The sequence below is a fragment of the Pygocentrus nattereri genome, chromosome 5 (genome assembly GCF_015220715.1).
Source record: "Pygocentrus nattereri isolate fPygNat1 chromosome 5, fPygNat1.pri, whole genome shotgun sequence".
Classification (NCBI taxonomy): domain Eukaryota; kingdom Metazoa; phylum Chordata; class Actinopteri; order Characiformes; family Serrasalmidae; genus Pygocentrus; species Pygocentrus nattereri.
Window position 1 is genome coordinate 29,925,920 of NC_051215.1, and position 14,902 is coordinate 29,940,821.

At 39.3% G+C, this 14,902-nt stretch overlaps 1 protein-coding gene across 4 annotated transcripts in view; it reads left to right on the top strand.

Annotated features, from left to right (window-relative positions):
• plekhh2 (pleckstrin homology domain containing, family H (with MyTH4 domain) member 2) overlaps nucleotides 1-14,902 on the top strand; it is a 49,379-nt gene that overhangs the window by 9,256 nt on the left and 25,221 nt on the right. For 3 of the 4 annotated variants that reach the window (XM_017690608.2, XM_017690609.2, XM_017690613.2), the window contains 2 exons: nucleotides 12,727-12,789; nucleotides 14,092-14,241. In XM_017690608.2, the coding sequence (XP_017546097.1) occupies nucleotides 12,727-12,789; nucleotides 14,092-14,241 (213 nt within the window). Of the gene's footprint in view, nucleotides 1-4,303; nucleotides 4,426-12,726; nucleotides 12,790-14,091; nucleotides 14,242-14,902 lie in introns of those variants that run through there. The other variant, XM_017690610.2, reaches the window with a different exon arrangement.

Here is a 14,902-nt window from a genome sequence, read left to right on the forward strand (position 1 = left end):
ACTGTATATGACCTTTCTCCATGGTACTGTTTTGCAATACTGTAATTGTACTGTTATTGTCTGTTGCAGTATACAATACTGCACAAAAGTCAGAGACCATCATTTCCAGTCTCAGGAAACACATATATGAAACAGAACCAGGAGAAACAACAACTAAATAGAAATAAACTTTTTTAGTATTTAATGTTTTGTAAACACTTCCGAAGTTCAGTCATAGAAGTTGGTTGCATTCTCTACTACTCATAATCTAAGTAATACTAATTACATATTACATTACATTACATTACATTTACATTTAGCAGACGCTTTTATCCAAAGCGACTTACAAATAATGTGGTACATATAACAAACATACTTTAAGTCAGTCCTTAAAGGAGGCCAAGGGGTAATAGCGGGGTAGAGAAGGGAAGGAGGGCAAGAAGGAGATGAGGTTGGTAGTGGTTAGATTTGCAAGAGGCGATTAGAGCAAGTGCTCCCTGAAGAGCTCTGTCTTCAGGAGTTTCTTATAAATAGCGAGGGACGCCCCTGCTCTGACAGCGGAAGGTAGCTTGTTCCACCATTGGGGAATCAAGTATGAGAACAGTCTCGATTGCTTTGTGTGAATGTTTGGCAAAGCTAAGCGACGTTCATTGGAGGATCGCAGCGGCCGGGCGGTGCTGTAAGCCTTTAGGTGCAGGTAGGAAGGAGCCTGCTCTGTTAACACCTTGTAGGAATTGTAAGAGTTTTAAATTTGATACGAGCAGCAACCGGTATATTAAGACTTATCCGTCCATAAAACATCTCAGATGGGAAGTTTGACACTTCTAATGCCAATTTTCTTCTTTATTGTCTATTTCCTTTTCTTAGTGAGGGCTTCTTCACAGCTACACATCCTTTTTTTTGTTTGTTTGTTTGTTTTTTTTTTACATCTGAAGCAAGAGTGGAGCATACATTTTCTCCTCTTACTTGAAAATGAAAGCTTTTCCACACCTCCAAAGTTCATTCTTAGAAGTTGGGTGCATTTTCTGGTTCAAACGATCAAAGGAATCCTAAACACATTGAGTGATGTTGAGATCCAGATCCTGGGGTGGCTAGACAGTTGTTCTGAGAAGGCCAGAAGCTTCTTTGTTTGATATTCACATCCTTATCTTCCCATCCCTGTGCTTGCGTCTTTGTCTTGCTGTATAATAAATTTTCTTCCCAATCACTTGATCTCCAGAAGCTGCTGCATGATGCATTTCATGATGCCTTCAACCAAAAACAAATCACCAGCTCCAGATGTTATTATACGTCCCCAAATGAGGATGCATGGTCGATGGTTGTCGTTTCAGTCTTTTCAGTCCCACAGCATTGAGTTATCTTCTCACAGTGGAAGAATGGACAGAAACACCTGTGGATTTTTTTAGATCTGAAATAAGAGTGGTTGATTTTCACCTCTCTCTCAAAGATGAAAGCTTTAAGTGCTGTTTACCTGAAGAGGGAAGTGCTGGTGGTCTTCCAGGTCTTGTGCAGTTGTTAGAAGTCTCATTGTCTTTGTGTCTTTTCATGATATTAGGAACTCTAGTTTGGAAAACTTCTGTTTTTCCACTTTTTTTTTGACTTTCCAGCTTCCTTGTGGTTAAAGTGGCAGTAGGTGCACAAAGGGAAGAGTTGAACATGAAAAACTGATAAATAGAATATTATGTTTAGTTTTGGAGACCTTTGTATAATTTTCTGTTAAATATATGTTTCCTGTTTTTGTTGTTGTTTTGTTTAAGTTGCTGGGAAACAAACAAATTTGATACAGTCTCCTCCAGATATAGAACACACTCAGCATGTTCACCGTTATATTCAGAGCATAAACTCCATGTTTTAATTGTCAACCTAGTGGTGGAGAGCAGGACACCGAACTGAATTGTGAAGTTTATGTCTGTTTGTTAGTTTAGTGGTAGTTCTTGAAAAAATTGTACAAATGTTCAACATAATAGGCTGAGTGACAATGTACTGAGGTCACAATAAAATACAGTAGCATACAGTTGTGTTCACTGGGAACAAAGGGAAGTTGCAAAACACTTTGTACTTAAGTAGGAATGCTTGAGGTGCTTGTTGACATTAAACTTTTTTGTCTGCTCTTGGTTCTAGGTCAGATTCTGGATCACTTTGCCATTTTAAAGTAGACCTTTGCTTTGCAGTTTAAGGATCCTGGTAAACAGTCGTTTGGTATTCCGCAGTATAGATAAGCAACAGGGCAAATCAGACAGCTTATCAGAGGAGGATACAGGAGAAGAGCAGCAATCGGGAAAGAGAAAGTGACAAAATTAAATAGTGAAGAGGAAGAGGAGGAGGAGGAGGAGGACAAAGGACTGGAAGATGAAAAAAGAGAGGGAGTCAGTGGGGGGGAAGCAGAGCAGAAAATAAACCGTCCTTTAATCATTGAGATGCCCAGGGGAGGAAATGCCGGAGTCTGTAAACAGAGAGCGTGTTATATGGGAAGTCAACATTCAGCAACACTTTTCATAGCGGAGGGGGAGATACAGGTCAGAACTTTTCACATCTTCGGTTCGCTGATTCTTGCCCATTGCCCTTCCTGCTGGATCAGAATGGTGCAACCACAGCGAGAGCCTAGTGCTTAGGTTTCTTCAATAAGGTCATGTAGGGCAGGTCAGAGCAGGGCACAAACTAACACAGGGTAAAATGAAACTGGATATTTAGTTTAGTTAAACCGGTGCTTTTGGTCATTTTCTTGTTTTCTCATAGCAACCTTACCTGCAGATTGGACAGATATTTTTCAAGGATGTTTTTTTTTTTTTTTTACCATAAAAGCAACTTTATAATAAGTGTTTTTCAATTTCTGAATGGTGTGTATAAGTTACAGAATTCACGCATATTACTTTAATCACTCCTTTGGTGACTGTAATATAGCACTTTTTGAAGCATACAAATAACTTACGGTGAGAGCTGGCTAGCTAAATTATGGCCTCCACCTGGAAGGTCAGTTGTAATGCTGGGTTACAACTAAGCCTCCTAATATAAATGACAAGATAAATTCAAAATAGTTAATTACTTGGAAGTTTTCTGTTTTTATGCACAGATTCAGCAAATGCATAAAAGCGGTTATGAAAAGATGTGATCAAAAAAATGCAAGTGTTCTATATTTTGGTGTGAAAGCTTGTCAGGTTCATAACACAGAATTGCATTGAGTTAATTGTGTTTGCATCTGTTTACTAGACTTTTTAGCAACTGTCACAAGTAACCCCCCATCTGTTGTGATTTTAGTACACCTATGGGGTAAGTCGTAACATTTGCACTCGCTGTCCTTTCAGCTCGACTGCTCATAAACAAGTAGGTGCTGAATTATTTTTTTTCCATTTGTAACAGTGTGTAGGGTGCATAATTATTATTTTTGAATGACTAATATGTCTTACACTGTGGAAGTGAATAAGAACAGCTTTAGTGTGAATTTTGTTTCATTTATCATGTTTTAAGCATATTTTTTGTCCCATAAAGCCTATACTAACTGCCTAAAAACATTGTGCTTCTACTGTGGTCCTTCTTAAATCAGCATCCATTACATTTAACAGCACACATTTATGACTAGCTACTCTTACAAAGCAGCAGAAGAAAACATATGTAATTTTTGTGATTTTGCAACAAAAAAAAAAGCCACAAAAACACAAACACAGATTTGCGTTCCTTCTACAACACCTACACCAACCAAACAACTACACCAATCCTAACATTGACCTCAAGGCCCAAACGAACTCTTTTAGCTATTTTATGTTTTCAAATAAGAGCCTCTTTTATTCCAGAATGTCAAAATGTTTGTGTTTTCCTTCATCTTGGGGACATTTAGTCCCCTTAAAGGGCCAAACATGGACATGCACACGCACTTCCACTAGCAAATGTATACACTGAGAGCGCTGCAACGCACTGAGGGAATCTGTTCTAGGTTAGCGCTCGCTCCTCTTCCTGCTTGGCACACCCAGATTGATTCCACATTTGTGTGGGTGGTGGCTGCAGAGAGCCGGGGCCAACAGATCATGAAGCTGTTTGAAGACCCAAACAAGCTACCACTGACTTTACTATTGTGTCAGCCTTTGCTGTTCAGCCATGAACACAGTTTCACTCAAAACATCTTTCAGAAGACATAACATAGTTACTTTATGGTGTTCATCTTAGTGTTTTCCCACTGGGTGTTATTTATGGGTGTAACACATTTTGCAAAGTGCATGCTGATGAATCAGCCCAGCCAGAAAAATCATGTTCCACCCCCTAAAAATTCCCCTATTTGATACGACCAGATGCGGCGGCTCCTAGTGAAACAGTGAAGAGGTGGAAGATTTCGCTGCAAGTGTTTGAACTACATTAATAGAATAGTTTGATGAAATGAATAGGCAGTCGATGAGTCGAAAGATTTGGTGTTTCTTTACTTTCGCACTGGAGCTACAAGGCTAATGGTGCTAGCAGGTAATAGTATATTTTGCTTAAACTGCATAGACTTAGTTTTGTAGTTACTGACACTGTATTGCATACAGTTATCTATTAAAGTGGAAAGGAGTGTCTCACAGAGCTTAAGACATTGCAGTCAAGCACTTTGAGGCCTGAATTTTGTCTGTACTTAAACTCTATGGCAGCTGTCTGAGTCTGGACCATTTCCCCACCCTACAGACTGTGGTGTGAGTGTGCATGAAGGGTTTTTTGCGTGGATGCGGGGTGATGCTGGGGAATTTGTAGCTGTAGTGTTGCGCAGGCTGTCACAGAGGTGGCCTTTGTGCGCTGGCCAGCTGAGCGGGGCTCCATCAGGGCAAGCCGCATGCATCCCGGCATGGAATGCTAGGAATTGAGAGGCTGACTACAGTCAGGCCTGTATGAGGCCGGAGAGGTGGGGCGGTGGTGGTTTAAAGAGATGTAGAGGGGAAGCGTAGCATTTATGTTTAGCTGCATAATTGACACACATGCCGACTGAGAGTTTGTTGTTTGTTTCAGGTTTTGCTGAACTTTCTCCATGTTTACTTCAGCGCAGTGGATGGGGACTGTGTTTTTAGCATTTACATCTCAACATCTTGTCATATCAAAACTATGTGACACTGACCACTTTCCCACCTCTTTTTATCCCTTAGAATTAAACAAGCTGTTTTTTGTTAATCTGGCTTTATAACTGTTAGACGACAAATGAGTTCTGTTCTGATTGGCTGTGCCTCATATTGAAAACACTCAGAACTGAAACTGTCATTATAAGTTTGGCGTAAATGGGTGGAGCTGCTGTAGACGGAAGAAAAATACATTTAAAACAGACTGTTTTTGCAAGATATTTTTTATGCATGCACCATATGGACCGGGTAGTGAATGGTACAGTATGTTTTGAAACAACAGCCTAATATACTAGTTTAAACTCTTTTATTTCAAAAAAAGGAGAATAAAATCACAGTATGGGCCATTTAGTTTACTTGAATGTTTTTCTTACTTTCACAAGTCTGCTATTCAGAGAGATCAGTCCTATTGTTTGAAAGTGATCTTTGGGTATTTAAAGGTCCAGCCTGTGGTCAGGAAAGTGAGGGTGACAAAAAGTGCAATGCTCTTTTTCAAAGATGACATAACACTCAGTACTGTGCTCAGCAGAAACGTAACTTGGATTACATTCAACTTACTTGGTGCTTACTGTACAGTGCCTTTAAAAAATTTGCCCCCTTAGATTTTCTGTTTTTTTTTTGTTTTATGTTTTTATGTTTTTAGATTCTCAATGTAAGACAAGGAGAACACGAGAAAACAGTTTTTAAATAATCATTTAATTTATTTATTAACATAAGCACTGACATTTTTTGTGGTGAGTGAGGCCTGCAGTTCCTTAGATGTTCCTCTGGGTTCTTTTGCAGCTTCCTGGATTAGTTGCTGCTGTGATCATCAAGGAATTTGTAGGCCAATCATTTCTAGGAAGATTCAGCACTTTACGGAGTTTTCTTCATTTGGAGATAATTGCTTTCACTGTGGTTCTTGGTTCTGGAGTCCCAGATCCTTACATATATCTTTGGATCCCTTTCCATACATTTTGGTAACTTACTTTTTCACCTCTACTGCAATTTCTTCTGATCGCAGTGTGCTGCTTGTTGGAACCTTTCACCTTATTTCTTATTGCTGAAATATTTAAATGATGTTTAGATTCAACACGGCTGGCAGTAATCAAGCCTGGGGGTGTCTAATCAATTCCAGTTATTGTGTATGGTGTTTTTTTCCTCCAATAAATAAATTAAATATTTAAAAACTCTTATTTTCTGTTTACTTCAGTTGTCTTTGTTTTATATTAAATTTTGTTTGAAGATCTGAAACAATTAGGTGTGAAAAATAGAAGAAATTGGGGTGCAAATAATTTTTCACATTACTATATTTTTAAGTATTACAGATTGTATGTACAGTAGGGGCATCATATCAATAAAGGATGTGTCATTTAGGCTAGGGTCTGTTTCCGGATTCATACCTAGATCAGGTCTAATTGTTGGTTGAAACCAGTTAAAAGTCCCACTCTTTTGATAGTGTAATAGGGAAGGTCAAATAAAGGGTTAAATGTACTCCTACTGTCTTATGATCATTTACTTTAAAGCAGTTCAAATGTAATAGCCTTCTCATTGAGTGAGAGTCATATCTTTTGATTCCTGTCATTAGCTGTGGGTAAAGCGGTCAGTAGCTAGTTGAGTGCTGTTGTGTCCTTCCACATCTGGACTCAATGCAGTCTGTAATTACGCTGCTGTTCCGCCTGCTTTCTATATCTGTACATTGAGGCCCATGGCTCATTCTTATTTGTCCGTAAACCTACCCGCTGAGAAGTGGAAAGCTATTCTGTGTGTGTGTGTGTGTGTGTGTGTGTGTGTGTGTGTGTGTGTGTGTGTGTGTTCGTTCCAGCTCGCTGTGACCTATATATGTCTGTGTGCTTCCTGATGTTTACTGAGAGGGACAATGAAAACTCCACCAAATTATGCTTTATAAGCTGTAAGATACAATACCCGCCACATTAGGCTAATGTAAATAACCTGATTCTGTATCAGTGAAAGGAATTTAGAGCGGAAATGTAGCTGAACTGCTGTTCTAATATTCAGTGATCAGTGAACAGTGATAAAAAAAATCACTCCTTGTGCTGCTGGCTTTAGGAAATGTCACTGTGGCAGGCATGGCTTAGTCATTTTTTAATGAAACCCCCATTGTGAAACCGCCATCCCCCATTTCCATCCTCACTTGATAAATATCATTATTTAAAGTAGAGAAGGCATCAGTGTAGATGGATATTGGTGTCAGGCTGATATCAGAAAATCCTGAAACGGGTGTTATGAATCCATTCGAATCTTCTAAGAAACCTATCCTGGAAGTCTGTATAATATTGTTCACTGTGTATTTCTTCCTATGCGTTATTAGAGTGATTGAGTAGCTTGAGTATGATGGCCTACTTTTAGATCTTAAGTGAAGTGTTTCTATTGAAATCAGTTCATTTTAACGGGGAACTCCACCGAGTCAAAATTGTTTGCTACTGTAGTACTAGGAACCAGACACCATTATGTCTAACCTACCAATATCATCATTTTATCTGCTATCCAAAATGGCCAGTGAGCTAACGTGGCTTATAAGCTCATTAAGGACAGCAAAAATTTCATAATAAAACTACCACAAATCAACAAATGCATTTACATGCACTCAATAATCGGACTAAATGGATTTCTGTAGTTATCTGATTATTCAAATGGTCTTGTAAACACAAAACTCCAATCTAGAAATCTAAGATATATGATCTAACTAAGATATCTATCTGGATTTTAGCTCAGTAATCAGATTTCTCAGTGCATGTAAACTGTTACTCTGATTTCCTTTGGATTTCTCAGCCTGTGCATGTGCGGAACAGACGGCTGTACTGGAAAAAAGTAAGCAGCATTCTTGCGGGATTTAAATATCCTTTATTTTTTAGATGATGTATGTTCATATTTTCTGGTAAAGTGGCACTGTGATTTAAAAAAAAATGTTGCAGCTTATTTGAGTTTGAGTTTCTGTGTGTTTATTGGCTGGTTGTGAAGCAGAAATCTAATTATTGTCTGACTCATGTAGACCTGGAGTTTCCCCATTATCTGATTACTCAAGTGCATAGAAACGTGTGGATCGGATTAGGCCACATAAACGCACTCAAACGTACTGCGATGGTGGACAATTCTGTACATTTCTCTAGACAGGCGGACCACTCTGAATGATTTTATTTGCATCTAAACCACTGAATGATTGAGCAGTTTTGCAAAATCGGTGGAGTTCCCCTTAAAGCTCAGTAGATAAAGAAATATCAGATCAGTATTGGCACAAACTCAAAGTTGTCAGGAAAGGTGTCAGGAAAGAGAAAGTTGTATCTGTGCCATCTCTAGTCAAAAGTATACTGTTTATAGAATTAAAAAGAACATATTTAAAGATAAATACATCTATTCTCATTTAATCTAATCACAAGAGCCAGGAAAAATAAAACCCTGTTTTTTCTGTTTTTATTTAGAATTTGACCGCTGCATACAAAATACAGAAACGTGCATTGTTAGTAGAGTAGAAAGGAGTGAATCACGGTTGGTATCACCGTAAGTAGCCATTTATACGGTAAGGCTTAGCTGCTGTCCTTTTTAAGCTTCAGTAATTTTCCATAAAGTAACTCATTCTAATTTGACATACTAAGTGACTGTGGACATATGTGGGCACCAGAAATGCATCACTCTCTAACAAGGAGTGTAGGGTATAACAGTCAGACTTTAGGATCACTTTAAAGGAAAGTTATCAGCTTTGAATTCAGGGAAAATTGCAGGCTTTGCAATGGACCATCTGACAGTATCTGATTCAGACAGGTCAAGGACGCATCATTCTACTGGCCAACTTCAATCAGTGTGTAATGACGGTCAGCCAGAAGAGTGTGTGGGAGGCTAGCCATGCTTGAAAGACTGTGACAAAAGCTAAGTGTTTTGTATGACCACAGCTTGTGCTCTTTTGACCTCCTTTTACCGTAAGTGTTAGAACTCTGACCTAAAGATCCATCCAAAGCACTTGTCTCTGATAGTTTTCCACAACTTTGAGCCAAGGAATGTGTGAAGTGTTTGTGTGTGAGTGAGGGTGGGAGGGAGAGTGCCCTACAAGTAGGACATTGTTGAATTCAGCTGCAGATTTGTGTGCTGCACATTATTTTTTACCTGACAGGAGGTTACACAACTTTTTGAGCATGTAGCACTGGTGCTGTAACGTGGAGCGAGGAGGCGGATGCACATGCTGAGATAAGCGAGATTTATTGAGGGCAAATCCAAAATCGGGGTCGAGACAGTCCAGGGTCATAGAGCCAATACGGATAGATTGGGGTGCAGACATGACAAATCAGAATCAAACAAAAAGTACAGAACATCCAACATAGCATATAACACAAGCAAAGATTCAAACAAAGACCAGCACTAGACTAATGAAAACACAGGTCTTAAATACAAGAGGGCTAACGAGGGTTCACAAGACACAGGTCGAAACACAGGTGAGAATAATCAGGGGTGGAGTCTTGAAACAAGGGGGCTGGACTAAAAACCAAAACAAATACACATGGGCCAAACCAAAACAAATGCACATGGACTGGGAGGGGCCAATCGTGACAGGTGCTATGAAAGTTGTAAGGTTTTTAGGACAGATTGAAACACTGTAGCACTGAAACACTACAACAGATACAACCTAGTAATTACTCTAAAAAGTATTCATCCCTAACAATAGAACAATTTGTCATTTTAACTGTAAAAAAAAAACAGAAATAGTGTGAACAATAATGCTTATTGCATGAAATATGCAGACTTAATTTTCTCCCCAGTAATTCAGATGCCTACACTGGGGTACTGTTTAACCCATGTGCGGTGTTCATGTTGTTACTCAGTGGTCTGGTGGACCCACCACATTATTGTTATTTTAAATCAATACAGCCATAACAATTTATGTAAAATACCAGATGTTTAAAATGTCGCAAGTGTCCAACGTAGGGCTCTCTTTTAGCAGCTGTAGCCAGTCAGCAGCCTGTCCATGTTGGCCACACTGTCACACATACACACATATACAAACACATACACACACAGACACACACACACACACACACACACACACTAACAGCAGGCCATGTAGGAGGAGATCAGAGTGAAGGACACAGCACCTCCACACTATTATTCCCTGCGGATTCACCACAACATCACATATAATATAAACGTGTGCCGTGTGTTCAGTGTGAAGCCATTCAAAATGTGTTTTTTTAAGTTCTTCAGGTCCCACAGACCTGAACACCACAATAGGGTTAACATAAACTCACTCCATGTCTGTGGGTAGACTACCCATTCAGTTTCTTATATTCACACAGGATTTGTTTCTTTTAACATGTGTGACAATATTGTTGCCTATGCAGCCCTGACTAACATCTCAATTGCTGTACTTTGAGAGAGTTTGGAGATAATCAAACGCTTTCTGAGTGCCCATGTTTAGCATAGCAAAGTGTATCAGTGTGTTTCTATTATCAGCATATTAAAGAAGCTTGATACTACCTTTATTGTTGCACTGTGGTAGGTTGTGAGCGAGCGTCCGATTAATGATGAACGGAGACTGTCAAGTATTTTTTCTTTCAAAATGGCACTTAGATTATGTTTACTAGTGGGTGCCTTTTGACCTCAGCATTAAAGCTCTAAATAGACCTTGACCTTGGCTTTTCCTTCTCTTTCATTTTTTGTAACTCATTGTGCTTAATAAATGACCGGATAGTCCACTTCCTCTCTGGACCCGCAGGTCACAGTAACCCAGTCAAATCATTTTGTGTATATGTGTGTGTGAGTGTGGCAAAGAATGCAGACAAAAGCTGAGATTTTCTTTTTTTTGTGTGTGAACTATTATGTTTGGTGTAAGTACTGTGCAAATGTCAGAGACCACCCTTTCAGTTATTTCGTTTCCAGTCAAAACAGCCGTTAAATATGAATAATTCTAATATATTTAACAAAAAATCAAACAAACAACCTCCCGTAAGTAAAATTCATCTTTAAGAGAGAGGAGAAAAGCAAGCTCCACTCATGATTCAGATCTGAAAACATCCACAGCTGTTTCTTTCCGTCATTCCACTGTGAGAAGACAACTCAGCGCTATGGGTATGGAAGGATGGGTATCTGTAGAAGCCCTTACTGTGAAAAGGAAAAAGACAAAATGAAGAAAATTTGTACTAGAACAATGAAACTTTATATCTATATAATATAGATTAAGCTTTGGATTAGACTAAAGCTTGGATTGTGAGAACCAGAAAACACAACCAATGTCTAAGACTGAACTTTGGAGGTGTGGAAAAATATCCCTGCATATGGCTCATGAAAAACTAAAAGTGAGTCCCCTAAGAAATGCTAGCTGTAATAAAGGCAAAGGGTGGACGCGCTAAATACGGAGAAATGTGACATTATATTTAGCAAATTCTAAAATTTTCTCTTTTAATCCAGACACATAAAAGACGTCTTAATTCAATTTGCATGGGTGGAATAAACAGCACAGATGTTGTGGTGAGTCGACAGTATTCAGACACTGAAGGAACGTTGAATGGGAAGAATGTGCTGACAGTCACAATATTGTCACAGTGTGGTATTTTGAAGGGTTTCAGCATTTGCATGGCATGTGGACTGTTTAGAAAACTGTGATTTAAACTGGCAGTGTTATGTACAGTATGAGCCAGAGACTCTGCCTGTAAGCTTGTTCAAATTCCTGCAATGTCTTTCTTTTGAGTCCATGTTGTTTTAGGCTTTTTTTGTTTGCGGTGGTTGATTGTTATCTGTTATACTCGAAGGGCCGTGAACTAATCCTTTAAAAATTGTAGCCATTTACATAAGTTAATCTCTCTTATGGACACTTCCTTGTTACCCACAGTCCTGCAGTCCTGGGCAAAAGTTTGAACACAGGACACGGTTTTGTTGATTTTCTAGGTGAAAATAAGTTAACGCAGTTAATCTCCTACAGAGAGCACACTTAAATAACTCAGTATGGCAGCCCAGTATTGTATGTAGTTAAAAAGCAACTCCTGGTTTGACCAATCAGTGTTTCAGTAAATTGTGCTCATGATGTAATTGATGATATTAGCAAGTCTCTGTGGCGGCTGTGAAGGTGTCAAGGAAAAATATGGACCCAAGAAATTCTTGTTACTTTTTATTGTTTTTATGTTTATTTGAATTATGAATATGACTTTATTCTAATGTATATTGTGATAAACTCACTGCTGAGGTAAATTGCTTAGATGCCTAAAACTTTCAAACAGTATTATATATGTATACACATCGCTGCCGTCAGAAGAAAACCAGTTGTGTGCCATCATTTAAAAATACCTGTTGATTGTTACATTGTGTGTAACTTTCATGATGAATGGACCAATAGAAACAGCCCAAAATGACTTGGAAAAAAGTCTGGTTCCATTGACTTACATTAAATGTAAAGTATGTTTTTTCCTTCGCCTGTAAAGGTTTGGAGGTATAAGATTTCCCCCTGACACCAGCGATATATATCCAAAAAATTATCTTTTAGTAAAAAAAAGAAAGAAAGATTCAGTGAAAATGAAATTGGAGCTTTTGAAGTACATTTACCTTATTAGGACCATTTTACCGGTCCTTTGAAATTTGCTTAACCCTGTTTTTGCACTGTTTGTCCTTCATAATCAGAACACTTGCCCAGAATATAAAAGAAAACCAACACAAAGTCACACACAGATGCATAGTATGTTTGTTGTTTGTTTTCTTGCAGATGCAGCAGTTGGAGTCACAGGTTTTGGAGGCAGAGCGGCGAGCAAGTGAGGCAAACCAACAGGTAAACACTGACAGCAGCTTAGACACTATATTTCCAAAAGTATTCACTCACCCTTCCAAATAATTGAATTTAGGTGTTCCAAACACTTCCAGGGCCACAGATGTATAAAACCAAGCACCTAGGCCTGTAGACTGCTTCTACACACATTTGTGAAAGAATGGGTCGCTCTCAGGAGCTCAGTGATTCCAGTGTGGTACCATGATAGGATGCCACCTGTGCAAGTCCAGTCGTGAAATTTCCTCACTACTAAATATTCCACAGTGGTATTATAACAAAGTGGAAGCGATTGGGAACGACAGCCACAAAGTGGTCAGCCACATAAAATGACAGAGCGGGGTCAGTGGATGCTGAGGTGCATAGTGTACAGAGGTAGCCAACTTTCTGCAGAGTCAATTGCTACAGACCTCCAAACTTCATGTGTCCTTCACATTAGCTCAAGAACAGTGTAGAGAGCTTCCTGGAATGGGTTTCCATGTCCGAGCAGCTGCATCCAAGCCTTACATCACCAAGTGCAATGCAAAGCGTCAAATGTAGTGGTGTAAAGCGCCGCCATTGAGCAGTGGAGACGTGTTCTCTGGAGTGATGAATCACGCTTCTCCGTCTGGCAATCCGATGGACAAGTCTGGGTTAGGAGGTTGCCAGGAGAACAGTACTTGACTGACTGTATTGTGTCAGCTGTAAAGTTTGGTGGAGGTTTGGTGTATTATGGTGTGGGGTTGTTCTTCAGGAGTTGGTCTCGGCCCCTTAGTTTCAGTGAAAGAAACTCTTAATGCTTTAGCAGACCAAGAGATTTTGGACAATTTCATACTCCCAACTTTGTGGGAACAGTTCAGGGATGGCCACTTCCTGTTCATGACTGCGCGCCAGTGCACAAAGCAAGATCCGTAAAGACATGGATTAGCGAGTGTTTGGTGTGGAAGACCTTGACAGCCCTGCACAGAGTCCTGAGTTCAACCTGACATCAGTGTCTGACCTCATAAATGCGCTTCTGAAAGAATGGTCAAAAATGGAATGCAAGGCCTTCACAGAAGATTTGAAGCTGTTATAGCTGCAGAGGGTGGGCTAACATCATATTAAGCCCTGTGGATTAAGAATGGGATGTCACTTAAGTTCTCAAGTGTGAAGGCAGACAAGCGAATACTTTTGAAAATATAGTTTATGTATCTTATGTTTCACCATGTGTTTGTGTGTTCATGGTAAACAGTGTATGGTGTGTAGCATTGTGCAATAGTCAGAGACCACCCTTTCTTGTCAGTGCTGTATATACAGTCATTGCTTGTGTGTGTTCTGTTTGTATTTAAGGTGCAGTGGATGGAGGAGCGTCTGAAGGCTGCAGATGTGCAGTCCAGTGACTCTGAGCTGAGGCTATTCAGACGCTGTCAGGACCTCCAGGCTGCTCTGCAGGAGAAAGAGGAGCTCATTACTGCCCTGGAGCAGCAGCTGGAGGAACAGGTCAGTACCTCACCTAATCACCAGAGAGCAGGCAGTACCTTTTACACTCCTCACATAATTAGAAGAAGAAAAAAAAACAGCCTGGCTTTGTTCAATCCTTTATTCATTTAAAGGGCCCTCACACATTTTTTAAATTCCCTCAGGACCATTTTTCAACCTCTCTTCATCCTTTAGAATTAAATAGGCTGTTCTTGTTCTTTATAACGTCTATATGAAAATTAACTCTTTTTTGATTGGTTGCCCTGTTTTAGGATCGATCAAAAACCAGGATGGGTCAAAACACTACTTGTAACATCAATGTGAATGGGTGGTGCTAAACTGCTGAAGGCTGAATAGGGAGATATGTAAATCTATTCATTTTTGTGACATCACAAAAACATTGAAATACAGACGGTCTGATTTGGAAGCCTTATTTCCATGTATGGACAGTGTGGCTTGAAGCGTGAATGCTATATATTGAAATTTTAAGCAAATTTATTATTTAAAAAGGAGGACAATTTTCCTTGATACAAGCCCTTTAAATGTTTGTTAAAAACGCAGGATTACCATTAACATCTGCTTGTGTAAAAGAGTCACAATATTACTTTTCAGTACATTTCAAGCCCTTATTTGCTTGTTTATTTTTTGGATTTAGAAATGTTTGAAGCCTTTTCTCAGCAAA